General features: G+C 38.9%; 1 protein-coding gene across 1 annotated transcript in view; it reads right to left on the minus strand.

Annotated features, from left to right (window-relative positions):
- The window catches only part of Iqub (IQ motif and ubiquitin domain containing), a 74,193-nt gene that overhangs the window by 35,898 nt on the left and 13,626 nt on the right, over positions 1-24,669 (minus strand). The window contains exon 6 of the mRNA XM_041675378.1: positions 14,448-14,658. Within this exon, the coding sequence (XP_041531312.1) occupies positions 14,448-14,658 (211 nt within the window). The remainder of the gene's footprint in view (positions 1-14,447; positions 14,659-24,669) is intronic.

The following is a 24,669-nucleotide window of genomic DNA, read 5'->3' on the forward strand; positions in this document are numbered from 1 at the left end:
CCTGACATGAGAGATCATTTCATGACCTGATCACTGTGAATGTTTATGCCAGAAATCATGTGGCCATGTCCCATCATCCACACACAAACATAGCTGTAGCAGAACAGAGTATAAATGGTTCATAAGCATTCCACACAAAGAAGCCTGCTGAACCTCCCACAAGTCAATGCAACAAGTGATGTCATCTCGCGTCTTAGTGAAATGGGACCTGCCCAAGGACACACAGCTCGGGACTGGTGATGTCACGACCCAAGCTCAGGCAGTCCTGCTGTGTGGGGGATACACTCTTCCTTTAAAGCCAAAACCACGAAAGCCTTTCTTTTGAACACGAGAGTTACCGGTTGGCTCACTACCAAAGCTTCACTTAATCCAGTGGTCATCTAAGTCTTCCCTCTGCGTGGAAAGAGCGTGGAAGTACAGCGTTAGGAGGATGTTTCTAAGGAAGCTCCCGGAACCTGTTCTGCTCACACAATCAAACCTCTCTTTACTCGGGACTATAAGAAGCCCTTTCACTTGAATGGCAGTTATACCTGCCAAGGTCCTACCACATCTTCACTCATTCAGAACACTCACCAATGTGTTGATGGTTGCATAAAAAGAGCTTTAAAGATGCTAGGGCACATAAAGTGAGACGGCCTTGCCTTCTTCAAGGAATTAACACTTTTCCTAGCCTCTCTCCCATTAGATGGTGGTGAAAAACAGAGTTTCTGCTTCTCTTTCCATTTGTCAGCATGCCATGCCCAGCATTTTCCACCACTGGGTTTTGAGACTTTGTTTGAATTGATGCATCCTGACGTGAGAGTCCATGTCCTGTTCTACAGACATGATTCGAGCAGATGTAAATTCCCTCCTCTACTGTTGGTTACAGGTATGGTTACCTTCTTACAGGGCTGCAGGAATATTTCAAAATGTACTTCACTTATATGAACTTTCATAGTTAGAAAGTGTTTGCTTTCTATTAAAACTTCAGATTTACTTTAATCATCACTAGGAATTATAAACATCTAGAGCCTGAGCGTGGGTCTTGGCTTCTCTTTGTAGCCACTACCTTTTATAATACTGTGCTTTTCAATTTTATCAGGATATTTCTTTGTCCTCTCATAGTTCCAATTGAAACCACCCAAATCAGGTCCAGGATTGCCAGTTCTGTTTTTTGCTAGAACCTGCTCTGTCCTTTACATAGATGCATTATTCAAATACCGCCCAGCTTGATCTATCCAGCAAGAGCATTTTGAAATGCAAAACCTAAATTATCTTCATCAAAGATTGTGAAATTTGAGAGCTAAATTATATTATGGAAATCCAGGAAATCTGTGATGGATGAGTTTGTTATTTAAAAGTAGCTTTACCAATCAGAATAAGAAATATGACAAACCCCAAATACCAAAAGGCAGATGATGAATAAAGGAGAATTGTTTGCTTCTAGAAATAATAACTGAGAATATTTATCTCACAGGATTACAAAGTTGCTCCCAAGAAGCAAATAAAAGCTGACTGACATTAGCGAGCCTATTTTATTTGTCATCTTTACCTCAGAAACATCCAGAGCCTGAAGTAAGTTTAGACTGTGATGTTATTATCCAAACTGGTCTGGACACTTCAAAGAGGATGGATTATTCTCCTAGATCAATACTTAAGACTTGCTGAAATCTAGAAACGTTCATGTAGACTGAAGTTTCACATTTTTTAGCTTATTACTATGACATTTAAAGCATAACCTATAGGGCTAACTAAAAATAAAACCCAGTGAGTCTTTATTTTAATTTAAAAAAAACCTCTCCATTAGATAAAGATAAATAATGTCCCAGCCACCAAAGAGGAGTAGAAGTCACAGGGCAGAGACATCTGAACCACTCCCAGGAGGTACAGTGTGTGGAAACCAGGAGGGAAGCTTCCTGGGGACAAAAGAGAGAACAATCAGGAGCTCTAAGATGCAGTGTGGTTTCCTAGGGCTTCCGTCACAGAGTACACACAACGCTTGATGCATTAAGGAACAAAATCTCTTCTCATGACCGTTCTGGAGGCCATAATCCAAGATTAAGACACTTTCTGGGTCATTTGCTCCGAGGGTCTCTCTTCTGGGGCCATTTCCTCCTAGATCTCTGCCAATACTCCACCTACGCATCAACCAAATATTTCTAGAGGACACCAGTCCTTACTGTGTTAACACATGCTCATATACCTATTTATTTTGTATTGCCTTTTTAAAAACACACACACATCACCAAATACAACCACACTTGAGGTACAAAGAATTCAGACGTCAATATAAGAATTTTGAGGGAACCCAATTTCAACTAATAAAGAAGCCAGTAGCTACAAATAATTTTGAGGCAAAATATATCAAAGAAATTGGCTAAGTGGAAATAGTAAAGGTAATCTAGCCCTTAAACTTATATTCTTAGACAAATTAGGGCTGCTATCTATATTCCATATTCACTCTGAAACATATTATTTGAACTTGTTATCTCTACGCAAGAAATCTCAGCAGCTACCGCAGTTTGTCTTCCATGGCCCACCACGGGCATCCATATTATAAAATTCACATCACAAACTGAAAGCCGAATGACCTGAAAAGAGTCAACATACACCTATCAAAACTGCCAAATGAGAAGCGAGAAGGAAAAAGGGATAAAAGTTGTAGATAAAAGTAATCAAATTTAATCACATAAGAGTAAACAGTAGCAAAGATCTACAAAGAAAAAAATCTTTAAACAACGTACTTCTAAATAATCTGTCAGTCGAGAACAAATGATAAAGGTGTGATGTTAAGTTGGGAGCATCACCCCAGTCCCTGGCATCCATCCCAGGCCCCTAACCTGGGAGTTGCATTGGTCTGGATCCAAATCCCAGCATGCCAGATCCAGACCCCACCCCGGGGGGAGGGTCAGGACCACTCCCACAGAGAATTTAAGTGAGCACCCAGAGGAAGAACACATATATGGTCCAGGGTTTTGCAAGTGCTCCTTGGTTTTTTGGGTTTTTTTTGTTTTGTTTTTGTTTTTTGGTTTGTTTTTTTTTTTTTTTTTTTTGTCTCTCCTGCCACACACTCGGTCACCCGAGAGTGCTGTATTTATTAAAACATGAGCACTTTAATTCAGTTTGATTTGACCTGATTGGATTTCTGTGCGCCGGCGGAGAGAATGTTTCTTAACAAAAGGTAATTATTTCAAAAAGTATTTTGAAAAGAGAAAATCAAACTCAACATGTCATGAAGTTGGGAAGCAGCAAGGCAGGAGTAGTTGAACCCAGAGCACAGAACAATGATCTTTGCTTTCACCATATGAAAATATAGAAGTAGATATATCTATCAAAGACATCACATTTAAAATCTCCAGCTTTCCTACAAAGAAAATTCAAGGCCTTGGTGACCTTATTGATAAATTAGAAACATTTTAAGAACAAAATTTTAATTCTATACAAAGTCGAAAAAGGGGAAGAAAAAAGAATACAACATTATCCATACATCAAAATTAAACAATAACATAACAAGGAAAAAGAAATAGAATCTACAGAAGAATGTTCCTTAGGAACCTATACAAAAGTCTTAACCAAATTTTGACAGTATATAAAAGGTAATACAGTGGTTCTTGACCTGTCGGTTGTGACCCCTGTAAGGGGTTGCATGATCCTTTCACAGGGGTCACATGTCAGATATACTGCATATCATATATTTACATTACGATTCATAACAGTATCAAAATTACAACAGAAATAATGTTATGGTTTGGGGTCACCACAGCATGAGGAGCTGTATTGAAGGAATATAGCATTAAGAAGGTTGAGAACCACTGAGATAATACATCATAAATAAATGGAGTTTATCACAAGAATGCAAGGCAGGTTTAACAAATGAAAAAAATCAATTGATATAAATGAACTACAAAGAAGGCTGTAAAATTCTTTGAATACGGAAAAAGCAGGAGACAAAATGCAGCATTTATCCCTACCCCCGACTCTGAGGAAAGGCTTCTCAGACGCGTATGGAAAATGAGGAATTGTCTTCAGTCAAACAAAAGACATCACTAAACACCTAAGCTATGGTAAAACAATGCCCCCTGTGAAAAGCTGGGTGTACTCTCCCTAACATCGCATTGGTCCATTCGATGTGGAAAAGATGAGGCCACCCACTAAATTCAAACTCCTGGCAGACTCTTTTGTAAAAGTTTACAAACGTGTACTAAACATTACTTTTCTCAAGACAGGGTTTCTCTGTGTAGCCCTGGCTGTCCTGGAACTCACTCTGGAGACCAGGCTGGCCTCGAACTCGCAGAGCTGCCTCCTGAGTGCTGGGATTAAAGGTGTGAGCCACCACCTCCCGGCAAAAAAGCAAATGATTTAAAATAGTCAAGCCTACTTTGAAAAAAAAAAAAAAAAGCTGAGCCAAACAAAATACTCAGCCCATCTTTTCAAGAATCATGAAACTGCAGTCCTTGAGACTGTGGGATATTGGTACAATGTCACAAATAAGTCAATAGAACAGGATAAAGCTCTAGATATTTCTAGATAGACCCACAAATAGATAGTTAAGGTGGAAAACTAATTCAATGGAGAAAAGGTATTCAGTAAAATATAAAATAAAATTGCTAAAAGCAAATTATGGTAAAACAAACTGATTTCCACACATATAACAGGAAAACCAATTTTATACAGTTAAAAAGTAAAATGTCCATTTCTCATTCTTATTCCTATCAGAAGCCCTAACTAGTTCAGCCAGGAAAACTTTTAAAGTCATACTTCCTAGGGGAAAAACTGCCTTTATTTCACAGTTAGCATTTCTTATCCATATAAAGAATTAGAAAGAATTCAAAATTAATTAATACATGAGCTTAGCAAAGTCTGAGGACATAAGATTAATGTATATAGGTCAATTGTGTTTCTATATACCGAAAACAAACACCTGGAATTTTATTTAAAAATTATTTTTCCAGTGCTAGGAATTTAACCCAGGAAAACACTCTACCACTAAACTGCATCCTCACTCCTGGAATTTGTTTAAATAATATCAAAATCATTCGGTATAGAGGAAAAATTAATAAAACACGAAGGATGTATATGTTGAAAGACAAAACTCTGATAAAGACTGGAACAAATGGAAAGATATGCAGTGTCTATAGACTCTACGGTTAAGATGTCAGTTACCCCAGTTTATCTGGAGATCAATCACAATTCCACTCAAACTCCCAACAAAGGTTTTTGCTGTTGCTGTTTTCAAGACAGGTTTTCACTGTGTTTCCCTTGCCTGTCCTTGAATACACTCTGTTAACTGTGCTGGCCTTGAACTCACAGAGATCCTCCTGCCTCTGCCTCACGAGTGCTGAGATTAAAGGTGTGGTTTTTTTATTAATTATTTATTAAAGATTTCTGCCTCCTCCCCGCCACCGCCTCCCATTTCCCTCCCCCTCCCCCAATCAAGTTCCCCTCCCTCCTCAGCCCAAAGAGCAATCAGGGTTCCCTGCCCTGTAGGAAGTCCAAGGACCACCCACCTCCATCCAGGTCTAGTAAGGTGAGCATCCAAACTGCCTAGGCTCCCACAAAGCCAGTAGGTGCAGTAGGATCAGAAACCCATTGCCATTGTTCTTGAGTTCTCAGTAGTCCTCATTGATCGCTATGTTCAGCGAGTCCGGTTTTATCCCAGGCTTTTTCAGACCCGGGCCAGCTGGCCTTGGTGAGTTCCTGATAGAACATCCCCATTGTCTCAGTGTGTGGGTGCACCCCTCGCCGTCCTGAGTTCCTTGCTGAAATCTCAAGGTCCAAATCAGGAGCAGATAGAGAGAGAGCACGAGCAAGGAACCAAAGGTGTACTTTTGTATATGTGTTTTGCCTGCTTGTCTGTCTGCAGCACTTGTGTGCCTGGGGCCTTAGGAGGACAGAGGAGGTCACAGTACTTAGGCAGATGTAAGCCTGTAATGCCATGTGAGTGCTGGGAATTGAACCCAGGTCTTCTGCAAGGACAGCCAATGCCCTTAACCTCTGAGCCATCTCTCCATTTTCAGTAAAGGTTTTTTTGAATGGAATAACACTGATTGTAAAACCTGAGTGTAAAGACAGGAGACAGAATAGAGGAGCAATGGGAAGACTTGCATCACTCAGTTTCAAGACCAACTATAAAGACCCAGAATCAACACATTGCAGTGCTGGTGGGAGAGAAGGGGAGTCAGCCAAGAAACTGATCGATACAGGCACAGTCACGTAATTGATTATTGCTGTTGTCTGAATATGTGTGTGCTGCAAAGTTCACGTGTGACCTGCTATCCTCAAGACCTTATCTTAGCTTGGGCTTCTGAGAAATGACTGGGTCCTGGTAGTGAAACTCTCAGTAAGAAGATTAACCCCTTACGAAACAGGCCCAAGCGAGCACTGCCCCCTTGAATGGGCATCATGTATAAGGCACGCAACCTGCAGTACCTTGTGTGGGAGCCTCTAAAGAATAAGGAACCGATGAAGATGTGAGGACAATTGAGTGGAGATGAGGCTGGATCTTTAACAATGGAGACAGAATAACTGGATGCTCAAAACAAAAGCATTTAAAAATTAACTTCAACTTACATTTTATACCTCATATGATTTCTTTCAAGTTGGATTATATATCTAAATGCAAAACATAGAACTAGAAAATTTCAGAAGAAATTAGACAGGAGAAAATCTACATGAGCCTACATTTGAAGAACTTTTAGATATAACAGTAAGTATATAATCTATATACTGTCCCTCTCCTTCCAGCCTGACAGGTGGCTCATGCCTCCTCTCCTGGGTACTTGAGCTGAACCTCCCATCCTCCAACTCTGCTGGTCCTGAGAGACGTCTAAACTGCGGGTGCAGCACACACTTTTGCTGCTTCACAACTTTCCTTCTGCTTTATCCCGCGGATCTTACTAAGCGGCCCATGGGCCAATGCAAGTTCTCAATTTATTTCTTCTATAAATCCCTTATGAGGGGGACAGAATGTCTTACACTGACTCTGATATCCTGATATCTAACCTCTTATGCTCCCAGTAAAAAAATAACTCAGAGTGATAGTGCTGCCCATCCTCCAGGGAGAGCAAACTGACGACAGAAGAGCCTGAGAAGAGACAGGGTGGTGTAGTAATTAGCGTTTATACTTTCCACAACAGGTACAGATTTGTTTTACCTCTGAATGGCTGCCCATCGGTGCACTAAAGCTGAAAATGAACCCTGTGAACTAGAACCTGCATTCCTAAGTCTGACACCCTAAAGACATGCACACTTCTGTTCTTCAACAAAGGGAACTTCTTAGATTTTAAAAAACAGAATCTAGGTACAAATCCACAATAAAATGGATGAGATAATTGTGATCCTTTTCTGCAGTGGGATAGTCTACAGAAATGATATTGAAAAGCTGAACTACATATGATAACATAGACAGAATTCACAGTGTGAAACTGAAGTTTAAAAGACAGACATAACCTTTAATCCCAGCACTCGGGAGGCAGAGACAGGCGGATCTCTGTGAGTTTGAGACCAGCCTGGTCTACAGAGGGAGTTCCAGGACAGGCTCCAAAGCCACAGAGAAACCCTGTCTCGAAAAACCAAAAAAAAAAAAAAAAAAGACAGACATAAGAAATCCATTATGAGGCGGCGGCCAGACGCAGCGGAGCAACACCGCATACAGGAAGAGGCTTTTGGGGACCGGCGCAGCAGCAGACCCAAGTGGCGGGGACAGGCATGCAATAAGGAGAGCAGATCGCCCTACTACAATTGAATCAAAGAGGTAGGCTTTTGGTTGGCCAGGTCACTGGCACAAGGGGAGCCTGGTCCTGTCCTGAAGATCCTTCGGAGGGGTGAGAGGGTTCTTGGCCTGCAGCAGGAACCACAAAAGAGAGTGAGGGCATTTTGTAAGCGGAGCCCTTGGCCAGCAGGGAAACCTGATCCGGTTTTTAAAGGACCCATTGGATAGGATCAATAGGAGGAGATGGGCAGGCGCCAAGGCAAGAATTCACCCAATAATCCGAAAAACAACATGAAAACATCAGAACCCAATGATCTTACAACAGAAGTATTTGAACAACCTAACACAGAAGAAGTGGAAAAAATCGACTTTATGAAGATAATAGAGTCCCTTAAACAACATGTAAAAAATGCCCTTATAGAAATGGATGAGAAGTATAACAAAAAGTTTGAAGAAATGAGTAAATACGTACATGATACCCTGGGAAACCAAGAAAAAACCATCAAACAGGTAATGGAAACAGTTCAAGAATTGAAAACTGAAATGAAGGCAAAGAAGAAAATACAAACTGAGGACCAGCTGGATATGGAAAATCTAGGCCAACGGGCAGAGTCTACAGAAACAAGCATAATCAATAGAATACAAGAGCTAGAAGAAAGACTCTCAGATGCTGAGGACACCATAGAGAAAATAAACGAACAGATCAAAGAAAACAGCAAAGCCAACAAATTCTCAACACAAAACATTCAGGAACTATGGGACACAATAAAAAAACCAAACCTAAGAATAATAGGAATAGAAGAAGGAGAAGAGTCACAGCTCAAAGGCCCAGAAAATATTTTCAACAAAATTATGGAAGAAAACTTTCCCAACTTAAAGAAAGATATTCATTTAAATATTCAAGAAGCATACAGAACACCAAACAGACTGGATCAAAGAAAAACATCTCCTCGCCATATAATAATCAAAACACAAAATATACAGGTTAAAGAAAGAATATTAAGAGCTGCAAAAGAAAAAGGGCAAGTAACTTACAAAGGTAAACCGATCAGACTTACACCTGACTTCTCAATGGAAACTATGAAAGCCAGAAGGTCCTGGATAGAGGTTCTGCAGAAGCTAAGAGACCATGGATGCAAACCCAAACTACTATACCCAGCCAAGCTATTGTTCATTATCAATGGAGAAAACAAGACATTCCAGGATAAGAACAAATTTAAACAATACGTAGCCACAAATCCAGCCCTACAGAAAGTAATAGAAGGAAAATCGCAACCCAAGGAATCCAACACTGCCAACACTGCCTACAATAACCCAGGCATCTAATGACCCTTCACGAGCACATCTCAAAGAAGGGAGACACACAATCTCTACTACCAAAAGCAATAAGAATAACCGGAGTAAACAACCACTGGTCATTAATATCACTTAATATTAATGGGCTCAATTCACCTATAAAAAGGCACAGGCTAAAAGATTGGATACGAAAACAGGATCCAACATTCTGCTGTTTGCAAGAAACACATCTCAACCACAAAGACAGGCACCTACTCAGAGTAAAGGGTTGGGAAAAGGTCTTTCAAGCAAATGGTCCTAAGAAAAAAGCAGGTGTGGCCATACTAATTTCTAACAAAACTGACTTCAAACTAAAATCAATCAGAAGAGACCAAGACGGTCACTTTATACTCATAACAGGAACAATTCATCAGGAGGACGTCTCAATCCTGAATATATATGCCCCCAATATAAAAGCACCTACTTATGTAAAAGAAATATTACTAGAACTCAAGGCAGACATCAAACCACACACACTAGTAGTAGGAGACTTCAACACACCTCTCTCTCCAAGGGACAGGTCAATCAGACAGAAACCTAATAGAGAATTAAGAGAATTATTGGAGGCAATGAAGCAAATGAACATAACAGACATCTATAGAACATTCCACCCAAATAGGAAAGAATATACCTTCTTCTCTGCAGCTCATGGAACCTTCTCAAAAATTGACCACATACTTGGTAACAAAGGAAACCTCCACAGATACAAAAAAATATCAGTGTCCACCTGTGTCTTATCAGATCATCACGGATTAAAGTTAGAAGGCAACAACCACGCTGCCCCCAAAAAACCGACAAACTCATGGAAACTGAACAGTCAACTACTGAACCACACCTGGGTCAAGGAAGAAATCAAGAGAGAAATTAAAGTCTTCCTTGAATTTAATGAAAATAAAGGGACAACATACTCAAACCTATGGGACACAATGAAAGCAGTGCTAAGAGGAAAGTTCATAGCACTAAGTGCCCACTTAAAGAAAACGGAGAATGCATACATTGGGGACTTAAAAACACACCTGAAAGCTCTAGAAAAAAAAGAAGCAGACGCGCCCAGGAGAAGTAGAAGACTGGAAATAATAAAACTGAGGGCTGAAATCAACAAAATAGAAACACAGAAAACAGTCCAAAGAATCAATGAAACAAAAAGCTGGTTCTTGGAGAAAAATCAACAAGATCGACAAACCCCTATCCAAACTAATTAAACGACAGAGAGAGAACACGCAAATAAATAAGATCAGAAATGAAAAGGGGGACATAACCACAGACACAGAGGAAATTCAGAGAATCATTAGATCTTCCTACAAAAGCCTGTATGCCACAAAACTGGAAAATACAAAAGAAATGGACATTTTTTTAAATAAGTATCATATACCAAAGCTAAACCAAGACCAGGTGAATGATCTAAATAGACCGGTTTCTCGCGAAGAATTAGAAATGGTTATCAAAAATCTCCCTTCGAAAAAAAGCCCAGGACCAGATGGTTTCAATGCAGAATTCTACCAGAACTTCCAAGAAGAACTAATACCTATACTCCTTAATGTATTTCACAATATAGAATCAGAAGAGTCATTGCCAAATTCCTTTTATGAAGCTACAGTTACCCTGATACCAAAACCACAAAAAGACCCAACCAAGAAAGAGAATTACAGACCGATCTCACTCATGAACATCGACGCAAAAATTTTCAATAAAATACTGGCAAACCGAATCCAAGAACACATAAGAAAAATTATCCATTATGATCAAGTAGCCTTCATCCCAGAGATGCAGGGCTGGTTCAACATACGCAAATCTATCAATGTAATCCACCATATAAATAAACTGAAAGAAAAAAACCATATGATCATTTCACTAGATGCTGAAAAAGCATTAGACAAAATTCAACACCCCTTTATGATAAAGGTCTTGGAGAGAATAGGGATACAAGGGTCCTACCTAAATATAATAAAAGCTATTTACAGCAAGCCAACAGCTAACATTAAATTAAACGGAGAAAAACTCAAAGCCATTCCACTAAAATCAGGAACACGACAAGGATGTCCACTCTCTCAATACCTCTTCAATATAGTGCTTGAAATTCTAGCAATACCAATAAGACAACATAAGGAGATCAAGGGGATTCGTATTGGAAAGGAAGAAGTTAAGCTTTCGTTATTTGCAGATGATATGATAGTGTACATAAGCGACCCCAAAAATTCTACCAAAGAACTCCTACAGCTGATAAACAGCTTTAGTAATGTGGCAGGATACAAGATCAACTCCAAAAAATCAGTTGCCTTCCTATACACCAAGGATAAGGAAGCAGAGAGGGAAATCAGAGAAGCATCACCTTTCACGATAGCCACAAATAGCATAAAATACCTTGGGGTAACCCTGACCAAGGAAGTGAAAGATCTACTTGACAAGAACTATAAGTCTTTGAAGAAAGAAATTGAAGAAGACACCAGAAAATGGAAAGACCTCCCTTGCTCTTGGATTGGGAGGATCAACATAGTAAAAATGGCAATTCTACCAAAAGCAATCTATAGATTTAATGCAATCCCCATCAAAATCCCATCAAAATTCTTCACAGATCTGGAGAAGACAATAATCAACTTTATATGGAAAAACAAAAAACCCAGGATAGCCAAAACAATCTTATACAATAAAGGATTGTCTGGAGGCATTACCATCCCTGACTTCAAACTCTATTACAGAGCTACAGTATTGAAAACAGCTTGGTATTGGCATAAAAACAGAGAAGTCGACTAATGGAATCGAATAGAAGACCCTGACATTAACCCACAAACCTATGAACACCTGATCTTCGACAAAGGAGCTAAAAGTATACAATGGAAAAAAGAGAGCATCTTCAACAAATGGTGCTGGCAAAACTGGATGTCAGTCTGTAGAAGAATGAAAATAGATCCATATCTATCACCATGCACAAAACTCAAATCCAAATGGATTAAAGACCTCAATATCAGTCCGAACACACTGAACCTGATAGAAGAGAAAGTGGGAAGTACTCTACAGCACATGGGCACAGGAGACCACTTCCTATGTATAACCCCAGCAGCACAGACACTAAGGGCATCATTGAATAAATGGGACTTCCTGAGGCTGAGAAGCTTCTGTAAAGCAAAGGACACTGTCACTAAGACAAAAAGACAACCCACTGACTGGGAGAAGATCTTCACCAACCCTGCAACTGACAAAGGTTTGCTCTCCAAAATATATAAAGAACTCAAGAAACTAGACCGTAAAATGCTAATCAACCCAATTATAAAATGGGGCACTGATCTGAACAGAGAATTCTCAACAGAAGAAGTTCAAATGGCCAAAAGATACTCAAGTTAAGGTCATGCTCAACTTCCTTAGCGATCAGGGAAATGCAAATCAAGACAACTTTAAGATACCACCTTACACCTGTCAGAATGGCTAAAATAAAAAACACCAATGATAGCCTTTGCTGGAGAAGTTGTGGAGAAAGGGGTACACTCACCCATTGCTGGTGGGAATGCAAACTTGTGCAACCACTCTGGAAAGCAGTGTTTCGGTTTCTCAGGAAATTCGGGATCAACCTACCCCTGGATCCAGCAATACCACTCTTGGGAATATACCCAAGAGAGGCCCTATCATACAACAAAAGTATATGCTCAACTATGTTCATGGCAGCATTGTTTGTAATAGCCAGAACCTGGAAACAACCTAGATGCCCTTCAACGGAAGAATGGATGAAGAAAGTATGGAATATATACATATTAGAGTATTACTCAGCAGTAAAAAACAAGGACTTCTTGAATTTTGCATACAAATGGATGGAAATAGAAAACACTATCCTGAGTGAGGTAAGCCAGACCCAAAAAGAGGAACATGGGATGTACTCACTCATATTTGGTTTCTAGCCATAAATAAAGGACATTGAGCTTATAATTCATGTTCCTAGAGAAGCTAAATAAGGTGAATCCAAAGACAAACACATAGGCATCCTCAGGAATATTAACCTTCATCAGGCGATGAAAGGAGACAGAGACAGAGACCCACACGGGAGCACCGGACAGAAATCTCAAGGTCCAAATCAGGAGCAGAAGGAGACGGAGCACGAGCAAGGAACTCAGGACCACAAGGGGTGCACCCACACACTAAGACAATGGGGATGTTCTATTGGGATCTCACCAAGGCCAGCTGGCCTAGGTCTGAAAAAGCATGGGATAAATCCGGACTAGCTGAACATAGCGGACAATGAGGAATACTGAGAATTCAAGAACAATTGCAGTGGGTTTTTGATGCTACTGCACGTACTGGCTTTGTGGGAGCCTAGGCAGTTTGGATGCTCACCTTATGAGACCTGGATAGAGGTGGGCAGTCCTTGGGCTTCCCACAGGTCAGGGAACCCTGATTGCTCTTCGAGCAGATGAGGGAGGGGGACTTGATCTGGGGAGGGGGAGGGAAATGGGAAGCGGTTGTGGGGACGAGGCAGAAATCCTTAATAAATAAATAAATTTAAAAATAAAAAAAAAGAAATCCATTATGAATAATTTTGCTTACATAAAAATTGAAAACAAGGAATACAAGCCCAATTACTCCTTAGAATACAGGTACTCAAACCAACATTCTTCAGCTAAGGGCATTCCTGGAAATTCTGGGAAGCCCTACCATTCTGCTCTGAAAAGAATGACATGGCATCACGTATACAATCCTGCCTGATGTACCTTAGACGGTAATGTTTATCTTCTTAAATAAGAATCACTCTGTCTTATTACTAAGGAAAGAATGCCTTTTAAAAAAAAATAGCAGTTTTGGATTATGAATTGTAGTTCAAGCCATACAGTTGTCACTCTGAGCCACAAGAGGGCAGCAATTACAAGGCACAGTTGGGAAGATGGAATGAAAGCCTAGTATTAAATAGAGGAGTGGCAAAACACACTGATCTTATAAACAGAGCATCCCCTCCAAAAATAAAGAATTTTAAAATCATTCCAACTTTTTAATTCATAATTTTAAATATAAAAAGTGAAATAAATGTCCCATGTCAGAAACTTCTATGTATTTTCCTTCCGCCGTAATAATTTACAAGTTGCCCAAAGCATCACACAATCAGATGAGCTGTCATTTTTAACTTATGTGGCTGAAGCATCCATGCCACAATACACTAAAACTCCATAGTTCTCACAGCCATATACCCTTTTGTTGTTATTTAAAACACTTGCAATTTTATTTAACTACATCACATTTGCTGGATATAGTAGAGCACATATTTAATCCCAGCAGGGAGACAGATGGATCTCAGAGGCCAGTCTACTCTACAGAGTGAGTTGCAGGGCACCCAGGGATAAATGTATTTCCTAACCTACATTCCTAAGACAACCCCCACAACAACAGTGTCTGTCTTTTGTCCTCACCAAGCCTATCTGTCCTGTAAAGCTCTTCCAGGACTTACGCTCTAGAGCATTGTAAAGAAGCTCAAAGTCTTCATTCGTCTTAGGGTTGTGCCTGCGGTAGTAATCCATCTGCAGCCACTCTTCCTTCTCTCTGATCTTCTTGAGCTCTTGCTCTGCTTCCCACTCCAACCTCTTTTTCTTTTGTTGTCTTAAGATGTCCACATAGCACTTAGCATGCCATTGCCGGAAGCGTGTCTGTATCACTATCACCTGTGTTTAAAACAAAAGGAAATAAAGTGTCATTGGCTGGTTAACCAGACATAGAAAAAAGGCAACAACCATTGTTTCCATTCAAATTCTACAACAAAACAATACTGGTAGTCTGGTTTTAATTCTCGCTGAGACATTATTAGGCAAAACATTGTAAAATCTATTAATAATGTGCCATTATTTTTATATGTACCACTTTGGGGTATGTGCCCAAAGGATTCTCAACTGTGCCACAAGGACATGTGCTCAACTATGTTCATAGCAGCACAATTTGTCATAGTCAGAACCTGAAAAGAAGCTAAATGCTCCTCAACCAAACAATGGATAAAGAAGATGAGACATTTACACAATGGAGTATACACAGCAGAAAAAAAAACAATGACATCTTGAAATTTGCAGGCAAATGGATGAATCTAGGAAACATCATATTGAGTGAGGTAAGCCAGACTGAGAAAAACAAATGTAATATGTAATCACTCATAAGTGGCCTTTAGACATAAAGCAAAGAAAACCCAGCCTACAATTCACAATCCCAGAGAACATCGAAAACAAAGAGTATCCTAAAAGAGACATACATAGATCTAATCTACATGGGGAATAGAAAAACACAAAATCTCCTGAGTAAATTTGGAGAGTGGAAATCCTGTGAGAAGTTAGAAGGGGAGGTTGGAGAAAGGGAGGAGAGTGGAGAAAAATATATAGCACAATAAAAATTATAAAAATAATAAAAACCCCTTGCCACATAATAATCAAAACACTAAACATACAGAACAAAGAAAGAATATTAAAAGCTGCAAAGGAAAAAGACCAAGTAACATATAAAGGAAGACCTATCAGAATTGTAGCTGGCTTCTCAATGGAGACTCTAAAAACCAGAAGAGACTGAACAGACCTTCTGCAAACTTTAAGATACCATGAATGCTAGCAAAAGTTTCAATCACCATAGAGGTAGGAAACAAGATATTTTATGCCAAAGTCAAATTTAATTAATGTTTATCCATACACTAAGGTCTATAGAAGGTACCAGAAGGAAAAACCCAACTCAAAGAAGTTAACCGCATTCCACACAAGAAGTTAACTGCATTTCCACACAAGAAGTTAACTGCATTCCACACAAGAAGTTAACTGCATTCCACACAAGAATGGAACACACAGAAAGAGGCACAACAACAACAATAACAGGAATTAACAATCACCAGTTATCAAAATCTCTCAGTATCGGAGCGTGAGTCTGGGACCTCTGAGGGAGTAAGCCTGAGCCAGGTCCTCTGTGGTTCTGGGCACACCAGAGCCTGGGAACTCCAAGGCAGTAGACAGGAGCCAGAGACCTTTGCAGGACCAACTCCAAGTCAGGGACTTCTGCAGGTGTGGAACCAGACCAGGATTTACAGAAACAGATCAAAGCGAGTAACCTAAACTAAAGTAGGCCTGAGGCAACGAATTCCACCTTGAGCCAGAGCAGGATTGAAGCAACAAATTCCACAGACGTAGGACTAAACCGGCTACCTAGGCTGGAGTGGTCCTAAGGAAGCAAGCTCCATGGGAGTGGAAGCTGGGAGCCAATCTAATCCAGGGACACTCGCAGACAAGGATTGAGTCAGAGACCTGGTCCAGAAATAGCAAACTCCACCACAACAGGTACAGGGGAGTAACCACAGAGTGAGTGAGCCAGAGCCAGAGACTACTGAGGGTCTGAACATGAATCTGGGACCTTCAAGGGAATAGACCTAAGCAAGAACCCCTGTGGGTTTGAGCATGAGTCTAGGATCTCCCATGAACTAGGCCTGAGCCAGGATCTCTGTGGGTCCAGGCATTGGATTGGGACATCAAAGGGAATAGGCAGGAACCTGGAACCTCTGCAGGTCCGAGCATGAGTCTGGGACCTCTGAGGGAGTAAGCCTGAGCCAGGTCCTTTGCGGTTCTGGGAGCACCTGAGTCTGGGAACTCCAAGGCAGTAGACCAGAGCCAGAAACCTTTGCAGGACCAACTCCAAGCCAGGGACTTCTGCAGGGGGGAATCCAGACCAGGATTTACATAAACAGGGCAAAGTTGGTAACCTAGGCCAAAGTAGGCCTGAGACAGCAAACTTGAAAGGAGCAGAGCAAAGCCCAGGAGCACTGAGCTATCTCCAGGAACACCGAGTAACCAATGGGGTAACTAGAACTGTGACACTGACTGTACCACGAGGAACAACCATCTGAGCTTTGGATTTACAGGCACCTAGAAGATTAATCAGCAGAATCTCAAACAGCCCCAAGGAGAAAAAGATGAGTAAAAAACGTCAGAACACACACAACACCATGGAGAGCAACACAACACCAGTAAAACCTAAACACTCTACAACAGCAAGACTTGAACAACCAAATATAGATGAAGCAGAAGGAAATGACCTAAAAAATCACTTCAAGAGAAAGTTTGAAACTCTTAAAGGTGAAATGAGAAATTCCCTCAAAGAAATGGAGGAAAAGACAAACAAAAAATTGGACGACATCAGCAAATCCCTTAGCGAAAACCAAGAAAAAGCAATCAAACATATGAAAGAAACTATTCAAGACTTGAAAACTGAAATAGAGACAATAAAGAAAACACAAGCAGAGGGAATTATAGAAAGAGAAATCATGAGAAAATGATCAAGAACCACAAACTCAAGCATGAACAGCAGAATACAAGAGATGGAAGAGAGACTCTCAAGTGCTAAAGATATAATAGAGGAAATAGACTCATCAGTTAAAGAAAACATTAAATCTAAGAAAATCTTAACACAAAATATACAGGAAATATGGGACACCCTGAAAAAGCCAAATCTTAGAATAGTAGGTATAGAAGAAGGAGAAGAAGTTCAACTCAAAAGCACAGAAAATACATTTAACAAAATCATAGAAGAAAACTTTCCTTGCCTGTGAAGATACAAGAAGCTTACAGAACACCAAATAGACTGGATCCAAAGAAAATTCCTCTCGGCACATAATAATCAAAACACTAAATATACAAAGTAAAGAAAGAATATTAAGAGCTGCAAAGGAAAAAGGCCAAGTAACATATAAAGGTAGACCTATCAGAATTACACCTGACTTCTAATTAGAGACAATGAAAGCCAGAAGGTCATGGTCAAGCATTATGCACACATTAAGAGACTATGAATGCCAGCCCAGACTACTATACCCAACAAAACTTTCAATCATCACAGAAGGACATAACAAGATATTCCATGACAAAACTAGATCTCACCAGTACCTAGCCACAAACCCAGTCCTATACAAAATGCTAGAAGGAGAACTCCAACCCAAGGCTACAACCAACTGGCTACATCAACAAAAACACAGACAATTGATGGTCTCATAGCAGCAAATGCCAAAAGAAGGGAAAATGCACAAATTAACACCAACAATGAAAACTAAATTAACAGGAGATAGCAATTGCTGGTCATTAATATCTCTTAATGTACATGGACTCAATTCACCTATAAAAAGCCAAAAGCTAACAGATTGGATATGAAAACAAAATCTATCCTTCTTCTGTATACAAGAAACACATCTCAACCTCAAAGACAGACATCATCTCAGAGTAAAGGGTTGGGAAAAATATTCCAATCAAATGGACCTAAAAAACAAGTGGGTGTAGCTATCCTAATATCTAACAAAATAGACTTCAAGCTAAAATCAATCAAAAGAGACAAAGAAGGTCATTTCATATTAGTCACAGGAAAAATCCATCAAAAGGGAATCTCAATACTGAACATCTATGCCCCAAATACACGGGCACCCTCATCTGTAAAAGAAACACTTCTAAAGCTTAAATCATGCATTAAACCCCACACACTAATAGTGGAAGACTTCAACACTCCTCTCTCACCACTGGACAGGTCAGTCAGACAAAAAAAAATGAACAGAGAAATAAGAGAACTAACAGATGTTATGACTCAAATGGACTTAACAGACATAGACATCTATAGAATATTCCAGCCAAACGGAAAAGAATATACCTTCTTCTCAGCACCTCATGGAACCTTCTCAAAAATTGACCACATACTCAGTAACAAAACAAACCTCAACAAATACAGAAAAATTGAAATAACCTAATGTACCTTATCAGATTACCATACTTTAAAACTAGAAGTTAACAGCAATACTAATTCCAGCAAACCCATGGACACATAGAAATTAAACAATGCTCACATGGATCATTAATGGGTCAAGAAAGGAATAAAGGGAGAAATTAAAGACTTCCTAAAATTCAATGAAAATGACCACAAAAAGTACCCAAATTTATGGGACACAATGAAAGCAGTGTTAAGAGGAAAGCTCATACCACTAAATGCCTACATAAAGAAGCAGGGAAAATCCCACACTAGTGAGTTATTAAAACATTTGAGAACTTTAGAACAAAAAAAAGAGAAAATTCACCTAAAAGAACTAGATGACAGGAAATATTCAAATTGAGAGCTGAAATTAACAAAATAAAAACAAAGAAAACAATACAAAGAATCAATGAGACAAAGAGTTGGTTCTTCGAGAAAATCAACAAAATAGACAAACCTTTATCCAAAAAAAAAAAGGCAAAGAGAGAATAACAAATTAACAAGAATCAGAAATGAAAAGGGGAACATAACAGGAGACATGGAGGAAATACAGAAAATCATCAGGTCATATTTCAAAAACCTGTACTTCACAAAATTGGAAAACTTAAAGGAAATGGACAACTTTTTGGACAAATATCACTTACCAAAATTAAATCAAGATCAGATATGCAAATTAAACAGACCTATAACTACTGAAGAAATAGAAACAGTCATCAAAAGTCTCCCAACGAAAAAAAGCCCCGGACCAAATGGTTTCAACTCAGAATTCTACAAGACTTTCAAAGGAGAACTAATACCAATACTCCTCTAATTATTCCACACAATAGAAATGGAAGGAACATTGGCAAACTCTTTTTATAAGACTACAATTATCATGATACCCAAACCACAGAAAGACATTACTAAGAAAGAGAATTACAGACCAATCTCACTCATGAACATTGATGCAAAAGTACTAAATAAAATACTGCAAATCTAATCCAAGAACACATCAGAACCATCATCCACCATGATCAAGTCAGCTTCATCCCAGAGAAGCAGGGATGGTTCAACATACAAAAATCTGTCAATGGAATTCATGTATACATAAACTGAAAAATAAAAACCACATGATGATTTCATTAGATGGCAAAAAAAGCTTTTGACAAAATACAACATCCCTTCATGATAAAGATCTTGGAGAGAGCAGGGATACTAGGAACATAACTAAGCATAATAAAGGCAATATACAGCAAGCCAACAGCCAACATCAAACTAAATAGAGAAAAACTCCCAGTGATTCCACTGAAATCAGAAACAAGACAAAGTTGTCCACTCTTTCCATATCAATTCAATATAGTTCTTGAGGTCCTAGCTAGAGCAATAAGACACCAAAAGGAGATCGAGGGGATACAAATTGAAAAAGAAATCAAATTCTCACTGTTTGCTGATAATATGATAATTTACATAAGTGATCCCAAAAAATTTTACCAAGGAACTTCTACGACTCATAACCACTTTCAGGAATGTAGCAGGATACAAGATTAACTCATAAAATCAGTAGCCCTCCTGTACACAGATGATAAAAGGGCTAGGAAAGAAATCAGAGAAACAACACCCTTCACAATAGCCTCAAATAGCATAAAATATCTTGGAGTAACTCTAACCAAACAAGTGGAAGACTTGTATGACAAGAACTTTAAATCTTTGAAGAAAAAAAATTGAAGAAGACATCAGAAAGTAGAAATATCTCCCATGCTCTTGGGTAGGCATAATTAACATAGTAAAAAATGGCAATCTTGCCAAAAGCAATCTACAGATTCAATGCAATGCCCATTAAAAATCCCAGCAAAATTCTTCACAGAACTTGAAAGAACAGTACTCAACTTCATATGGAAAAGTAAAAAGTTCAGGATAGCCAAAACACTCCTGTACAATAGACAAAACAAAACAAAACAAAAAAAAAACTTCTGGAGGCATCACAACCCCTGACTTCAAACTCTGCTACACAGTTACAGTACTGAAAACAGTCTGGTATTGGCATAAGAACAGACAGGATTACCAATGGAACCAAATCGAAGACCTGATTTTTGACAAAGAAGCAAAAAATATCAAATGGAAAAAAAGAAGGCATATTTAACAAATGATGCTTGAATAACTGGATATCAACATGTAAAAGAATGAAAATAGACCCATATCTATCACCATGCACAAAACTCAAGTCCAAATGGATTAAAGACCAGCCATACTGAACCTTATAGAAGAGAAAATGGAAAGTACACTTGAACGCATTGGCACAGGAGACTACTTCCTAAATATAACCCCTGCAGCACAGACACTGAGAGAAACAATTAATAAATAGGACCTCCTGAAACTGAAAAGCTTCTGTAAAACAAAGGACATGGTCAACAAGACAAAATGACAGCCTACAGAATGGGAAAATATCTTCACCAACCCCACATCAGACAAAGGTCTGATCTCCAAAATATACAAAGAACTCAAGAAATTGGTCATCAAAAGAACAAATAATCCAATTAAAAAAATGGAGTACAGACCTAAACAGAGAACTCTCAACAAAGAAATCTAAAATGGGTGAAAGACACTTAAGGAAATGTTCAACATTCTTAGTCATCAGAGAAATGCAAATCAAAACAACTCTTGAGATTCCATCTTGTAAGAATGGCCAAGATCAAAAACACTGATGACAACTTATGCTGGAAAGGTTGTAGGGAAAAGAGAATACTTCTGCATTGCTGGTAGGAATGCAAGCTGGTACAGCCCCTTTGGATGTCAGTGTGGTGATTTTTTCAGAAAATTATAAAACAACCCTCCTCAAGACCCAGTAATATCACTTTTGGGTATATATACAAAGGATGCTCAATCGTGCCACAAGGACATGTGCTCAACTATGTTCATTGCAGCTTTGTTTGTCATAGCCAGAACCTGGAAACAACCTAAATGCCCCTTTGACTGAAGAATAGATAAGAAAAATGTGGTTCATTTACATAATAGAATACTACACAGCAGAAAAAAATAACGACATCTTGAATTTTGCAGTAAAATGGATGGAGCTAGAAACATTATTTTGAGTGAGGTAACCCAGACACAGAAAGACAATTATCACATGTACTCACTCATAGGTGGTTTTTAAACATAAAGCAAAGAAAACCAGCCTACAAACCACAATCCCAGAGAACTTAGACAAAGATGAGGACCCTAAGAGAGACATACATAGATCTAATCTACATGGGAAGTAGAAAAAGACAAGATCTCCTGAGTAAATTGGGAGCATGAGGACCTTGCAGGAGGGTCGAAGCGGGAGGAGAGAGGCAGGGAGGGGAGCAGAGAGAAATGTAGAGGAAAAATGAAAATTAAAAAAAGAGAAATCTCTCAATATCAATGGACTCAATCTGCCAATAAAAAGATAAAGAGTAACAGAATGGACATGAAAACAGGATCCATCCTTCTGCTGTATACAAGAAACACACCTCAGTTCCAGGAGATGCTCCAAAGCCACAGAGAAACCCTGTCTCGAAAAAACAAAACAAAAAAAAAAAAAAAAGAAAGAAAGAAAGAAACACACCTCAGCCTCAAAGACAGACATTACCTCAGAATAAAGGGTTTGAAAAAGATTTTCCAATCAAATAGACCTAAGAAGCAAGATGGTGTGGCTATCCTAATGTCTTACATATAGACTTCAACACAAAATTAATCAAAAGAAATGGAGAAGGATGTTTGATATTCATCAAAGGAAAAATCTTCCAAGATGGTATCTCAGTTCTGAACATCTAGACACCAAATACAAGGGCACCCACAAAACTAAAGCTAAAATCACTATCAAGCCCCACACATTAATTGTGGAAGACTTCAACACCCCACTCACACCAATGGACATGTCTGCTAGATAGAAATTTAAAGAGAAATAAAGGAGATAACAGTTATGACACAAATGGACATAACAGTTATTTATAGGACATTTCACCCAAATACCAAACCATATACCTTCTCAGAACCTCGTGGAACTTTCTCCAGAATTGACCACATATTCTGTCACAAAGCAAGTCTTAACAGGTAACAAAAAATGGAATAACCGCCGGACGGTGGTGGCGCACGCCTTTAATCCCAGCCCTCAGGAGGCAGAGGCAGGCGGATCTCTGTGAGTTCGAGACCAGCCTGGTCTACAAGAGCTAGTTCCGGGATCGGCACCAAAGCTACAGAGAAACCCTGTCTCGAAAAACCAAAAAAAAAAAAAAAATGGAATAACCCCTATATATTATCAGATCACCAGGATTAAAGTTGGAGTTCAACAATAACACACGCTACAGAAAGCCTACCAACACATGGAAACTGAACAACTCAACTGGATTACCACTGAGTCAAAAAAAGAAATAATGAAATTAAAGACTTTCTAGAATTCAATGAAAATGAATACACACATACCCAAACTAATTAGACACAATGAGAACGGTGCTAAAAGGAAAGTTCATAGCACTAAGTGCCTTCATAAAAAATTCGGAAAAATTTCATACTAGCTAACAGAACACCTAAAAGCTCTAGGACGAAAAGAAACAAACACAGCCAAGAGTAGTAGATGGCAGAAAATAATCAATCTGAGGGTTAAAAAAATCAGTAAAATAAAAACAAAGAGAACAATACAAATAATCAAAAAATAGACAAACCCTTATCCAAACTAACTAAAAGACACAGAGAGAATATCCAAATTAACAAAATCAGAAATGAAAGGGGGAACATAATAGCACACACTAAGGAAATTCAGATAATCACTAGATCATACTTCAAAAGCTTGTACTCCACAAAATTGGAAAATCTAAAAGAAATGGACAAATTTCTTGATAGATACCACAGAACAAAATTAAACCAAGATCAGATGAACTATTTAAACAGACCGCTAACCTCTAGGGAAATAGAAGCAGTCATTAAATGTCTCCCAACCAAAATTAACCTAGGGCCAGATGATTTCAGTGCAAAATTCTACCAGACTTTCAAAAAAAGAGCTAATATCTAAAATTATTCCCAAATTAGTCTACTTCTCAAATTATTCCACAAAATAGAAACAGAAGGAACACTGACAAATTCATTCTATGAGGCCTGACACCCAAACCACACAAGGACTCAACAAAGATAGAGAATTGCAGACCAATTTCCCTCATGAACTTTAATGCAAAAATACTCAATAAAACACTGGCAAACGAAATGCAAGAACACATCAAAAAGATCATCTACCGTGATTAAGTGGGCTTCATTCCAGAGATGCAGAGATGGTTCAACATATGAAAATCTGTCATTGAAATCTACCATATTAACAAACTGAAAGAAAGAAAACACAAGATCATCCCCTTAGATGCTGAAAAAGCCTTTGACAAAATCCAACATCTCTTCATGATAAAAAGTCTTGGAGAGATCAGGAATGCAAGGAACATATTTAAATACAATAAAAGCAATATACAGCAAGATTACAGCCAATATCAAATTAAATGAAGAGAAACTCAAAGCGATTCCACTAAAATCAGGAACAAGACAAAGCTGTCCACTCTCTCCATATCTATTCAATATAGTACTTGAGGTTCTAGCTAGAGCAATAAGACAACAAAAGAAGATCAAGGGGATACAAATTGAAAAGAAGTCAAATTTCCACTATTTGCCCGTGATATGATAGTATGTATAAGTGAACCCAAAAATTCTACCAAGGAACTCCTATATCTCCTAAACACCTTTAGTGTGGCTGAATATAAGATTAACTCAATACCCAAATGATAAAAGGGCTGAGAAAAAATCAGAGAAACAAAATCCTTCCCAATAGCCACAGTCAATATAAAATATCTTGGGGGTAACTCTAACCAAGCAAGTGAAGGGCCTGTTAGACAAGAACTTCAAGTCTTCAAAGAAAGAAATTGGGTAAAATATCACAAGATGCAAAGATCCCCTATGCACAT

This window comes from Microtus oregoni, unplaced genomic scaffold (genome assembly GCF_018167655.1).
Source record: "Microtus oregoni isolate MIOR12 unplaced genomic scaffold, Mior012 000026F_ref0000081, whole genome shotgun sequence".
Lineage (NCBI taxonomy): Eukaryota > Metazoa > Chordata > Mammalia > Rodentia > Cricetidae > Microtus > Microtus oregoni.